Source organism: Drosophila tropicalis, unplaced genomic scaffold (assembly GCF_018151085.1).
Source record: "Drosophila tropicalis isolate 14030-0801.00 unplaced genomic scaffold, ASM1815108v1 contig_877, whole genome shotgun sequence".
Classification (NCBI taxonomy): Eukaryota; Metazoa; Arthropoda; class Insecta; order Diptera; family Drosophilidae; genus Drosophila; species Drosophila tropicalis.
The window spans coordinates 22343-36155 of NW_027173373.1; the positions used below are offsets into that span (position 1 = coordinate 22343).

The 13813-nt window shown below is 39.4% G+C and overlaps 2 protein-coding genes across 7 annotated transcripts; one reads left to right on the forward strand and one right to left on the reverse strand.

The window, feature by feature from the left end:
• Positions 1-3917: 3917 nt before the first annotated feature.
• LOC137583758 (uncharacterized) lies at positions 3918-8022 on the reverse strand. The gene is given in 9 exon segments (XM_068298871.1): positions 3918-4649; positions 4706-4855; positions 4920-5189; positions 5242-5583; positions 5585-5762; positions 5918-6246; positions 6302-6771; positions 6823-7032; positions 7035-8022. Coding segments are annotated over 9 exon segments (3054 nt in total). The 3' UTR covers positions 3918-4532.
• A 94-nt stretch (positions 8023-8116) lies between these two features.
• Positions 8117-12964, forward strand: LOC137583759 (uncharacterized). Of its 6 annotated transcripts, none has more exons than XM_068298872.1 (7): positions 8118-10626; positions 10678-11147; positions 11203-11531; positions 11687-12206; positions 12259-12528; positions 12593-12742; positions 12799-12964. In XM_068298872.1, exons 1-7 carry the CDS (start codon positions 9288-9290, stop codon positions 12925-12927), a joined length of 3207 nt encoding a protein of 1068 aa, XP_068154973.1. In that variant the 5' UTR covers positions 8118-9287; the 3' UTR covers positions 12928-12964. The 6 variants fall into 6 exon arrangements, 5 of the variants coding, with proteins under 5 accessions (XP_068154975.1, XP_068154973.1, XP_068154974.1 ...); XR_011033443.1 differs by having other exon boundaries at positions 8120-10626; positions 12259-12505; XM_068298875.1 differs by having other exon boundaries at positions 10497-10626; positions 10721-11147.
• The last annotated feature ends 849 nt before the right edge of the window (positions 12965-13813 follow it).

Genomic DNA, 13813 nt, shown 5'->3' on the forward strand with positions numbered 1-13813 from the left:
AAATGGTTAGCGGGCACACCTGATCACGAGGATCATAAGATTGTGGTAGATAAGATCAATGAACAATTGGAAAACAATAATCGGCAGGTCATAATTAATAACCTAATAGAAAATAAGATAAATGATTTAATTAAGATAACTAATACTATATTAATTAGAGGTAAACCCGAATACAATAACAAGTCAGAAGAAATTGAAATAACCAAATTTAAATTGAGTCTTTTTAGAGAAGAAATAACAAATATTATTTACGCAATTGATTGGGCTAAGGCCAATACCGTAAACTCATTAATACTGTCCTCTGCTGAAATAGATTTTATTGACACAATTAAAGAACAGAGCCTAACATTTGTAAACATTGAAGAACTAATAGAGTTTGCCGAGGTCAGCATAGCCTCAGACAGTAAATCACTCCTTTATATTGTTAGCCTACCCAGAGTAATTAATGAAATTTGTAAACAAATCCTTGCAATACCAATTAAATATCAAAAATTTATAGAAGAAATAGACTATGAGAATATCATGAAATGTAACAAGAAATACTTCAGGTTAATCAATAAGAATAAATGTAATATTCATAATGGTAAGACAATCTGTAAACTGGAAGATCTGACTAATTTAGAAAACAGTAAATGTGTAGGAGCCTACTTGCAAAGAAGGAATCCACAATGTAAGGTCATCAACAACCAGCACGTAAAATCCCATTCGGAAATAATGCCCGGTACCTTGCTGCTGAACCAATTTCAAGGAGACATCAACATCAATGGAGAAAACATTACCCTAGAAGGCACCTTCATAATTCAAGCGGAAAACGCGACAGTCGTCATAGAAGACTCCTGGTATATTGTGAAGACACGCTTTGAAGTCGAGGTTCAACCGCCGCTGTTGCAATTACTATCAGATAAGCAGCAAAGAGCTGAAAGGTTATCTCTGGAAATGATCAAGGAACTACACATCAATAATACTAATAATCTGGAGAGAATCCAAAGAAACAACTTGATTATGTCTTTCTTCAAGCTGGATTATTCTAACCCTTCTGGCAGCCGCAGTGATAACAAATTACATCATCAAAAAATTCTGCAGCCACAAAACAGGCAACCATGGTCCACCAATGGAAGTCTCAATCGCGCCAGTTCAATATGTTGTTGCGACCGAGGACGTCCGCACTTAAAGGGGGAGGAGTTAAGCACTTCTATCATAACAAGGAGTCAAGTACTTATACCATAAAACCCAAGTCCGTCAACACATGCCCATTGGCCGATCCAATTTCATCATCACAAGCAATTCCCATTGGTCAACCCCACCCAGTCGTCACATGCCCATTTGTCGCATGATCGCCTGTCTCAAATAACAGTCCGATAGCTAGGATAAACAACAAGTCACCCCACTCAATCGTCAGATGCCAATTTGTCGCATGATCGCCTATCCCCAGCAACAGTCCGATCGTTAGGATAAACAACAAACCTGATACCCAGAATCACCCCACAAATTTCGGCAATAAACAAAGAATGGTCCTGAACACTTGTGTAAACAAAGAATGGTCCCACGCTCTTAGTGGGCTATTGGACTCAGCCAACGCCGCCGCCTGCGACGACGTCAATTATCCAAGCCTTCATCCAACATAATCAAATCATAGAAAATCAGTCTTAAGCCTAAGTCCAAACCATCCGGTAAAACTTCGCTTTAGCTCCGTGGAATTCACTCAGTCAGAATCTTTCAGTTATCATTAAGTTGTAATTGTAAAGTGACTTTAAATAAAAATTGTATTTTTTTATACCGTGAGTGAAGGAAGGGTTTAATTTATATAACCAATTTTAAATGCTTAACTTGAAAAGGTGTTGGGTAACGCAAATCGCTGGAATTGAAATCAGACAAAAGGCAAGCGTATCATATTGCTCATACGCCGCGTAAGCCATTAAATATGCATTTACTGATATCGCCAAAGCCGTAACGAAAACAGCTTATGCGGCATTTGTCGCCCTTCATATGTGTCTGTGTGTTTGTAGTAGTGTGTGCGTGTGTGTGTAAGTTGGGTTGGGTTGACAGTCGTAAAGTAAGTAAAAAGAGAATAAACAGAAAAAACACAATGCAAATGCGAAACCAAAAAGAAAAACAATAGAATTTAAATGATTTTAATGCGACCATTGAATTTTATTGAAGCTGCCTTCGCCCTGGATGCGTATGCGTGAATAAAGGGAAATAGAAGAAGAGAGAGAGAGAATTATTACCCTTGCCCAAAGCCGTACTAAGCCCATGCCATTCCGGTGTAAATTTCACGTTAGCTACCAACTTAATTCCATGCAAAAATCTTTTGCATACTTCCAGGCAGCTGTTCAGTTTTTTTTTTGCTTCTCTCAAATATTATTTAACAATTTTTGTTGTTGTTTTTCTTGTCGGAAGGAGGCTTTGCTGTGTGGGTGAGAATGTGTGTGTGTGTGCGCGCCTGGTATAGATGAAGATATGTGCGGTTTTTGTGGCTTAATAGCTGCTGGCCCTGATGTTGGCGTTTTTATCGAGCTCAGCTATTTTGGTATTAAGTTGAGCTGCTTTGCCAGTTTTTTTGGCTGCTGCTTTGCCAATGGCATTTGCATATATGAGCTCTCGTTACCCCTCTCTCCCACTATCACTCTCCCTCTCTCTCTTGTCGTCCTACCTCATCACAGTCTCTTCTAGTCTCTACATACTGCTTAGCTCACGTTTTAGTCGCATATTTTGATTAGAAATAGCTCGAGGTTAGTTTCCTGTAGTTTGTTAGTTCTCTATCTACTCTTTTTTCCTGTTTTGTTTTTTCAGTTGAAAAATTGGGTCAGTTTATTGCGTATGCCATTTGGAAATTGATTTTGTTTAATATTCGACTAACTTGTTGTGAAAGTAGTTCGAGAGCTGAGATAAAAACAAGTTCAAATATTTCCAATTTAAAATTTTATGTGATCTCTCTTCTCTTTTCAATCAAATCTTCACTTAAACTTGTCGACTAGCCAAAGTGTCTGATAATACAAAATGCTAATGATGTGTGAAAACCTCGAGGGCTCTTCCTACTTCCCCTGTCCACCATTAAAGACACCACAGTCGCCGCTGAAACAACAACCATAATAGGCACACACAAACAACATTATCATTAGCAAAAGCAGAAGCAGAACATTAAATTGCAATTCCAATTGTTGTTGTTCCTATGTAAATGCAAGTGTCTAATTGATTTTGCTGCGTCAGGCAGCAGGCAACATGCAACAGCAGCAGCAGCAACATCAGTAAGTTGCCATAATGGAACGACTGAGTGAAATGAGTAGGTATGGGATGAAATGGGAGGGTTTGAATTGTTAAAGAACTACAGCCAGGGTCGGCCCTCTTTTTCGATTTGCATAAACAAGTTTTTTTTTTTTTTTTTGGTTTGTTTGCTTCAAACTAAAAACGCATTTTTAAAGCAGTTTTTACAAACAGATGCCCCACCCAGTTTTATAGACTTTACCTGTACTTTGGACCCGAATATGGGCTGAGTATGGGCTATGTGTGTGTGTACCTCTATATGTATGTGTTTACTCACACAAATTTCATTTTGATGATGCAGCCAATGTGTGCCAAGAGTTTGGCCTTAAACTAGCTAAAAGCTGGCAGAGTAGCTGAGTGGCTCTGGTCCTGCCTGCCTCGTCATTAGCATATGTAGTTCTTGTTGTAGTTATAGCTGGAGTTTGTCCCACCAAGACCAACACAAACACCCAGCACAGTGGCACACCCCCAACTGGACCCTCTCCGCCCGTTCCGCCATAAGTTTTCAATGAGGATGGATGCATGAATTGGGTGCGGAGGGCAAATGGAAGGCAACCGAGCTGTCAAAGCGGATTTTACAGCACTCGCTGGTTGGCTAAACAAACACATAGAATGAGAGAAGAGACAGTCTGCGACATAGGCGACTCTCAATGTACACTTTTTTTGTGGAAATATATATTTGTGAGAACTGACATTTGACAATTTAGTTTAATATCCATAAGGACGCTATGCTTAACTATGTAGTTCTTGGCTAATACTTTTGCATAGACTCGGATGATTGACAAATTGCATATACCCTTTTGTTTGTGTGTGAGGGGAGGACATCCTTAAAAACAACAAACACCTGTCCTGAGTTGAGTGTTAGGCGAAAGGGTTTAACTACGTGTCTCACTAGCTGCTTTGGTTGTTGTTTTTGGTGGCCTAACCTTGGCCAAAAATGCATTGTTTTTGTTGTTGTTGGCTGTACGTGATGCTGCTTTGCGGTTACATTTTTGATAAGTGCGTGCTCAACAGAGACAAAGTAGGAGCGGGCAGTGCACGGAGACAGAGACAGAGGCCGAAAAACCTTGTAAACATATCATATATACTATACATATAGTGTGTATTATATATGCATGTATATGTTTGAAGGGTGTAGTCACACAAATAGTTAATCTTCATTAAGGTAAAACCACTTCGCCTAACTGAGATTTCAGCTTAAAGCGACAGTTTGCAAAATTAAATAAAATTTTGGTTTATTGCCTGGGATGGAATCTTATAGAAAGTTTTTAAAGGTTACTGTCTCGGCAGGATTCCCCATCATCATCCACCATCAAATGTAAGTCGTTGAAGTTGATTTTCTCCAATTCCTCATAGATGTGATTATTTAATTCAATTTCAGGATACTATCAACGGACTTAGTTTTAATCAAAGTAAGGGGAAATACACTTGCCCTACTCACCATCTTGGCCATTTTCCAGCAGTCCAAAGCTCGTTTATTGCGATTCATGCGCAAATTAATTATGGCCAGATAGCCCCAAATGTCGGGCATGAACACCTCCACTTCAGTACATTTAGCCAAATATATGGTGGCTTCTTCTAACTGATTCATCTGAAACGTAAGAAGTGTTTTGAGATGAACTCTTAAGGTATGGACATTGATAATATATAAATACATAATAGAGTGCTAAAGCCTTGCCATAGTTGGCCATAAAATGTTTCTTCGACTTCTTGTTACTGGGCAAACACATCTCAAAAGCTTGACTAGCCAATTCATAGTCTTCGCGTTGAAAAGCCAAGTGAGCCAGCCGCATGAGACTCAATTCAAATATGGAGCCAACATTGGGTTCAGTGATGTTCAGAAGATCCTTGAATTGTACAATGGCCTCATCGAAACTTCCACGTGAATAGAGAGCATTTCCATTGGTATGAGCTTGATAATAGTGCTATGCAGATAGATAAGGATCCGACAGCACCGAAAATGTCCAAATAACTCACCATTAGTTCGCCGTTGTTATCAGTGTCCAATTGACGTATTTGAAATTCATCATCAATTTGCCCTTGCAGTGTCTTCAATGTGGTTGTCACCAAGTAAGCCTCGACTGGCGTGAAATCTGTAGAGATTTGCGCAAACACAATCTCCGCAAAACCATAAGCTCCCAGGCGGGCAAACAGTTTGAAAGTTTGATAAAACTTTAAATTCGTTTTTCCCGCCGTATTGCTAATTTCAAAATCATTTGGCAAAAACAATTCGTACAGAGAACGGGGAGCGTTGGAGAAAGTCTTGGCTGGCACGTCACAGAGATTTTCGTATTTCCATCGGGCATATTCCATGCCGGGGTAAGTATTCATGGCTCTTGTAAAAGCAATACAATAAAATCCATGTATCAATTTCCAAATTATATTTGCCGGCAAATATGCGCAGGTTTTGCAACATATTCGAATATGCAGCATTTACTATTTCTTCATCTTTGGATTGTAAGTCCATCATGTAGTTGACATAGAGCTTAGCAAGGGAACTGTAAGAGAAGACTAAAAATATCATAATCGGTCTTAAAATCCGTTATATAATCGGTAATTCAATAATCATTTGGGCTACAAATATATATAAAGGTTGGCTTTTTGTCACAGTTACTTGTACTTGCACAAGACCCATTACAAATCGATAACTTACGGAAAATATTCATCCTCAGATCCATCCTTTGCTTTGACGAAAAACTGGGCGGCGGAATGGAAATTTAAGTTCTCCACATTGTTTAAAAATGTGTAGAAGTTGAAGAACTTCTGGTTGTTGCTGCCCGCCTTGAGTTCTTCGTATATCTGTTTGGCCATCTCTGGTTCCCCAATAATACACATCATTCTCAGCTCATCCATCATACCAATCAAACGGTGCTGTTCCTTATCAAAAGCAGTAACACAATGACAGATATTCTCCCAACTGCACTTTTCGAATTGATTTTCAATTCGATCTATTAGCTCCTTGTACATGTGAGTGATCATTTGCTGTAAATAGTCAAAGGATAGTATAAAACTATTTTCTCAGCAGATTAAGACCTACACGAAATTCAATATTATTCTTCGTTGGCATTCGTATATTGAAATCAGCTCCGCAAAGTTTCAAAAGTAAATTATTCAGATTACCCAATTGGCAGCAGAAATAGTCTCGTTTTTGTACAACAGATTTAATCTCACGATTCACTATAAAAGATATGACTTCCGAAATGAGATTATCAAATGCTCTATAAAGTTCCTCGACTACATTCTTATCTTCCTCGCAATCATATCGAGTGTCTTGGAAGTCATAGCAACGTCTCAATTTGGACGTCTTGAGGACAGACTCATTGTAGGTGTCCAGGGGTTCATTGCGTTGGGTAATGGGTTGATAGAAGCATATCTTAATGGAGGCAAACATGGGACCAATTGAAGGATTAGTGGGGAAACTGGAAGTAGAATTATGAATAGAAGTCCGACGAGTGACTGAAGGCCTGAAAATTGGTGTCAACAAAGTGGCAAAGCGACAGTTGTTCACTGCAAAATAGAATCAACTTAATGTTTATCAAATTAAACTTTCCACTTTACCTGATGGATATACGAATATGCTGGGGTTAATGAGACCCTCATAGAAAGCATTCTCAGGCGTGTCCTTAAACAATTGCACTACCAAATCATAGTCATTGCGAGCTATAACAGATTCGAGGATAAGACGCATCTCCTCGGTGAGAACAAAACGATGCAGAGAGTTGTTAATCAAGGCCACATCCACCAGTGGATCAATCTGATCTATTTTAGATCCACTCCGGGTGTAGCCAGTAGTTGGCGAAAGATGCGAGGCAACTTGATGCGCATATTGGTTTCCATTTGAAGGGAACTGAAATTCTTACTAGAATTATAATCCCTCTTGATATTCTCCCAGACAATACCTGTGCTCTGGGTGCTAATGATCTGAGAGCTAAAACTATAGTAATTGCATATCGGAAGCACATGATAGTCCCCATTTTCTTTGGGTAGTTTCCAGCGAAAGGCAATGGTTACACCCAAGTCTGCAGCTCGTTCGTGCAGCTCGTCGGGAACATTGTAAATCGATTCCAAGGTAATAAATACTAGATTGTTGAAGTTAAAGTTCTTCAGCATTGGCAGAATTGAGTACATATGCCATTGAGTGGTCGTCGTAATCTTTTCGCTAGTGGGAGTTCGTTGCAAACGTTTATTTTGCGGATATAGATAGATTTTTACATTACTGATGAAACGTCGTCGCTGAAAGTGCTGAAGCAGATTACAATTACCTCGGGAAATGAATTGCAGACGCTCGCCGACTAGATTACCCTGTTCGCTTTCACCCTCTGCCTCGCCTTTTTCCCAATTGTCAGTTTTTGAAAAACTTTGAACTGGAATACCATCTACTTGCGAGGTACTTGATGGGGTTTCCGTGTAGTCGGCCCCAGTTCCATCGCCCTTTGCATTGAAAGACTTGTTTATGGTCTTCAAGTGACCCTTGCGATAACGCGGTATTCTTTGATAGAGAGTAATGACCAGTGGATTATCACTGAAAGTGTTCATATCATTGATATCGTCTTGCATTATACACATGGCGAAGAGGGGCTTATTCATGGAGAACTCATTCTGATAGATTATAGTATCCTTGGTATATTTTTCCTGCATCTTCTGCAATGTGTTCTTCACATGAAACAAATGCAATTCCATGGGGTAAGCTGTCTCTGGCAATTTATCAATCACATTCAACTGAATGTAGAGGAAAACACGTTGTTGTCTGAATTTCATTTAATAGAATTGTGAAAAATGTTTAGTTATACTCGTTTTTCTCTTTCGGGCCATATCTGTGTGTAAACATTTAGCCAGGCACAGGCAAGGCACGAATAATTTAAGATCTTTCAACACTTTGGCCAAACATTTTTTATGAGCCAACGTTGTCTAATAAAACTTATGTGTCTGGGAGCCATAAAAATAACATTGACACGAGCCAGTGGAAAGGAATGGATGGGTTAAAAACGAGAGGCAAGGAAAATGCAAACTTGGAGTGCTTATTGTTTTGAATCCCGCCGCGTTGGCATTTGGCAAACATAAACCAACACCAAGACCGAGGCAAAGCCAAACGTATCCAACACACAAGCATGGAAGATGAACGTAGAATAAACACTTTGGTGGAACACACACAAACATTGCCTAGCAAACAGTGTGGCAAAACTCATATTTTCCCCGTTTTTGTTAAAACTAGTTTAAGTTATATTTTCTCCAAATGGATACTAACAACAATGGCACCACAACCACAGTGCTTCGAACTTCCAGGCCCCTCCGAAAGAAACGTTCATCTAACCGTCAAAGCAAACGTTCAACCTTTGATAGTGAGCAGAGCAGCGATTTGCTAGGTCCTGAAAAAAGAATATCCCAACAACGTGTTTTCCTCTACATTCAGTTGAATGTGATTGATAAATTGCCAGAGACAGCTTACCCCATGGAATTGCATTTGTTTCATGTGAAGAACACATTGCAGAAGATGCAGGAAAAATATACCAAGGATACTATAATCTATCAGAATGAGTTCTCCATGAATAAGCCCCTCTTCGCCATGTGTATAATGCAAGACGATATCAATGATATGAACACTTTCAGTGATAAACATTTAGCCAGGCACAGGCAAGGCACGAATAATTTAAGATCTTTCAACACTTTGGCCAAACATTTTTTATGAGCCAACGTTGTCTAATAAAACTTATGTGTCTGGGAGCCATAAAAATAACATTGACACGAGCCAGTGGAAAGGAATGGATGGGTTAAAAACGAGAGGCAAGGAAAATGCAAACTTGGAGTGCTTATTGTTTTGAATCCCGCCGCGTTGGCATTTGGCAAACATAAACCAACACCAAGACCGAGGCAAAGCCAAACGTATCCAACACACAAGCATGGAAGATGAACGTAGAATAAACACTTTGGTGGAACACACACAAACATTGCCTAGCAAACAGTGTGGCAAAACTCATATTTTCCCCCGTTTTTGTTAAAACTAGTTTAAGTTATATTTTCTCCAAATGGATACTAACAACAATGGCACCACAACCACAGTGCTTCGAACTTCCAGGCCCCTCCGAAAGAAACGTTCATCTAACCGTCAAAGCAAACGTTCAACCTTTGATAGTGAGCAGAGCAGCGATTTGCTAGGTCCTGAAAAAGAATATCCCAACAACGTGTTTTTCCTCTACATTCAGTTGAATGTGATTGATAAATTGCCAGAGACAGCTTACCCCATGGAATTGCATTTGTTTCATGTGAAGAACACATTGCAGAAGATGCAGGAAAAATATACCAAGGATACTATAATCTATCAGAATGAGTTCTCCATGAATAAGCCCCTCTTCGCCATGTGTATAATGCAAGACGATATCAATGATATGAACACTTTCAGTGATAATCCATTGGTCATTACTCTCTATCAAAGAATACCGCGTCATCGCAAGGGTCACTTGAAGACCATAAACAAGTCTTTCAATGCAAAGGGCGATGGAACTGGGGCCGACTACACGGAAACCCCATCAAGTACCTCGCAAGTAGATGGTATTCCAGTTCAAAGTTTTTCAAAAACTGACAATTGGGAAAAAGGCGAGGCAGAGGGTGAAAGCGAACAGGGTAATCTAGTCGGCGAGCGTCTGCAATTCATTTCCCGAGGTAATTGTGATCTGCTTCAGCTCTTTCAGCGACGACGTTTCATCAGTAATGAAAAAATCTATCTATATCCGCAATATAAACGTTTGTTACGAACTCCCACTAGCGAAAAGATTACGACGACCACTCAATGGCATATGTACTCAATTCTGCCAATGCTGAAGAACTTTAACTTCAACAATCTAGTATTTATTACCTTGGAATCGATTTACAATGTTCCCGACGAGCTGCACGAACGAGCTGCAGACTTGGGTGTAACCATTGCCTTTCGCTCGAAACTACCCAAAGAAAATGGGGACTATCATGTGCTTCCGATATGCAATTACTATAGTTTTAGCTCTCAGATCATTAGCACCCAGAGCACAGGTATTGTCTGGGAGAATATCAAGAGGGATTATAATTCTAGTAAGAATTTCAGTTCCCTTCAAATGGAAACCAATATGCGCATCAAGTTGCCTCGAATCTTTCGCCAACTACTGGCTACACCCGGAGTGGATCTTAAAACAGATCAGATTGATCCACTGGTGGATGTGGCCTTGGTTAACAACTCTCTGCATCGTTTTGTTCTCACCGAGGAGATGCGTCTTATCCTCGAATCTGTTATAGCTCGCAATGACTATGATTTGGTGGTGCAATTGTTTAAGGACACGCCTGAGAATGCTTTCTATGAGGGTCTCATTAACCCCAGCATATTCGTATATCCATCAGGTAAAGTGGAAAGTTTAATTTGATAAACATTAAGTTGATTCTATTTTGCAGTGAACAACTGTCGCTTTGCCACTTTGTTGACACCAATTTTCAGGCCTTCAGTCACTCGTCGGACTTCTATTCATAATTCTACTTCCAGTTTCCCCACTAATCCTTCAATTGGTCCCATGTTTGCCTCCATTAAGATATGCTTCTATCAACCCATTACCCAACGCAATGAACCCCTGGACACCTACAATGAGTCTGTCCTCAAGACGTCCAAATTGAGACGTTGCTATGACTTCCAAGACACTCGATATGATTGCGAGGAAGATAAGAATGTAGTCGAGGAACTTTATAGAGCATTTGATAATCTCATTTCGGAAGTCATATCTTTTATAGTGAATCGTGAGATTAAATCTGTTGTACAAAAACGAGACTATTTCTGCTGCCAATTGGGTAATCTGAATAATTTACTTTTGAAACTTTGCGGAGCTGATTTCAATATACGAATGCCAACGAAGAATAATATTGAATTTCGTGTAGGTCTTAATCTGCTGAGAAAATAGTTTTATACTATCCTTTGACTATTTACAGCAAATGATCACTCACATGTACAAGGAGCTAATAGATCGAATTGAAAATCAATTCGAAAAGTGCAGTTGGGAGAATATCTGTCATTGTGTTACTGCTTTTGATAAGGAACAGCACCGTTTGATTGGTATGATGGATGAGCTGAGAATGATGTGTATTATTGGGGAACCAGAGATGGCCAAACAGATATACGAAGAACTCAAGGCGGGCAGCAACAACCAGAAGTTCTTCAACTTCTACACATTTTTAAACAATGTGGAGAACTTAAATTTCCATTCCGCCGCCCAGTTTTTCGTCAAAGCAAAGGATGGATCTGAGGATGAATATTTTCCGTAAGTTATCGATTTGTAATGGGTCTTGTGCAAGTACAAGTAACTGTGACAAAAAGCCAACCTTTATATATATTTGTAGCCCAAATCATTATTGAATTACCGATTATATAACGGATTTCAAGACCGATTATGATATTTTTAGTCTTCTCTTACAGTTCCCTTGCTAAGCTCTATGTCAACTACATGATGGACTTACAATCCAAAGATGAAGAAATAGTAAATGCTGCATATTCGAATATGTTGCAAAACCTGCGCATATTTGCCGGCAAATATAATTTGGAAATTGATACATGGATTTTATTGTATTGCTTTTACAAGACCCATGAATACTTACCCGGCATGGAATATGCCCGATGGAAATACGAAAATCTCTGTGACGTGCCAGCCAAGACTTTCTCCAACGCTCCCCGTTCTCTGTACGAATTGTTTTTGCCAAATGATTTTGAAATTAGCAATACGGCGGGAAAAACGAATTTAAAGTTTTATCAAACTTTCAAACTGTTTGCCCGCCTGGGAGCTTATGGTTTTGCGGAGATTGTGTTTGCGCAAATCTCTACAGATTTCACGCCAGTCGAGGCTTACTTGGTGACAACCACATTGAAGACACTGCAAGGGCAAATTGATGATGAATTTCAAATACGTCAATTGGACACTGATAACAACGGCGAACTAATGGTGAGTTATTTGGACATTTTCGGTGCTGTCGGATCCTTATCTATCTGCATAGCACTATTATCAAGCTCATACCATTGGAAATGCTCTCTATTCACGTGGAAGTTTCGATGAGGCCATTGTACAATTCAAGGATCTTCTGAACATCACTGAACCCAATGTTGGCTCCATATTTGAATTGAGTCTCATGCGGCTGGCTCACTTGGCTTTTCAACGCGAAGACTATGAATTGGCTAGTCAAGCTTTTGAGATGTGTTTGCCCAGTAACAAGAAGTCGAAGAAACATTTTATGGCCAACTATGGCAAGGCTTTAGCACTGTATTATGTATTTATATATTATCAATGTCCATACCTTAAGAGTTCATCTCAAAACACTTCTTACGTTTCAGATGAATCAGTTAGAAGAAGCCACCATATATTTGGCTAAATGTACTGAAGTGGAGGTGTTCATGTCCGACATTTGGGGCTATCTGGCCATAATTAATTTGCGCATGAATCGCAATAAACGAGCTTTGGACTGCTGGAAAATGGCCAAGATGGTGAGTAGGGCAAGTGTATTTCCCCTTACTTTGATTAAAACTAAGTCCGTTGATAGTATCCTGAAATTGAATTAAATAATCACATCTATGACGAATTGGAGAAAATCAACTTCAACGACTTACATTTGATGGTGGATGATGATGGGGATCCTGCCGAGACAGTAACCTTTAAAAACTTTCTATAACATTCCATCCCAGGCAATAAACCAAAATTTTATTTAATTTTGCAAACTGTCGCTTTAAGCTGAAATCTCAGTTAGGCGAAGTGGTTTTACCTTAATGAAGATTAACTATTTGTGTGACTACACCCTTCAAACATATACATGCATATATAATACACACTATATGTATAGTATATATGATATGTTTACAAGGTTTTTCGGCCTCTGTCTCTGTCTCCGTGCACTGCCCGCTCCTACTTTGTCTCTGTTGAGCACGCACTTATCAAAAATGTAATGTAGGCCACCAAAAACAACAACCAAAGCAGCTAGTGAGACACGTAGTTAAACCCTTTCGCCTAACACTCAACTCAGGACAGGTGTTTGTTGTTTTTAAGGATGTCCTCCCCTCACACACAAACAAAAGGGTATATGCAATTTGTCAATCATCCGAGTCTATGCAAAAGTATTAGCCAAGAACTACATAGTTAAGCATAGCGTCCTTATGGATATTAAACTAAATTGCCAGCAGCTAGTAAGCCACAAAAACCGCACATATCTTCATCTATACCAGGCGCGCACACACACACACATTCTCACCCACACAGCAAAGCCTCCTTCCGACAAGAAAAACAACAACAAAAATTGTTAAATAATATTTGAGAGAAGCAAAAAAAAACTGAACAGCTGCCTGGAAGTATGCAAAAGATTTTTGCATGGAATTAAGTTGGTAGCTAACGTGAAATTTACACCGGAATGGCATGGGGTTAGTACGGCTTTGGGCAAGGGTAATATGGGCGAGGGTATGGAGGGGGTATGTGTTCGGCATGTTAGACATGAAAATTTCATTTGAAATTGAATATGAAAAAGCAAAAGAAAAAAAAAAAATAATAACCAGGCTTTCGGTGAAGGC

Bases quoted from the DNA above. Each gene is read 5' to 3' on its own strand.
- LOC137583759 (XM_068298872.1), top strand. From the start codon at position 9,288: ATGGATACTAACAACAATGGCACCACAACCACAGTGCTTCGAACTTCC. The intron at 10,627-10,677 runs GTAAAGTGGAAA...TCTATTTTGCAG, and splicing joins CATATTCGTATATCCATCAG to TGAACAACTGTCGCTTTGCC. The intron at 11,532-11,686 runs GTAAGTTATCGA...CTTCTCTTACAG, and splicing joins TCTGAGGATGAATATTTTCC to TTCCCTTGCTAAGCTCTATG.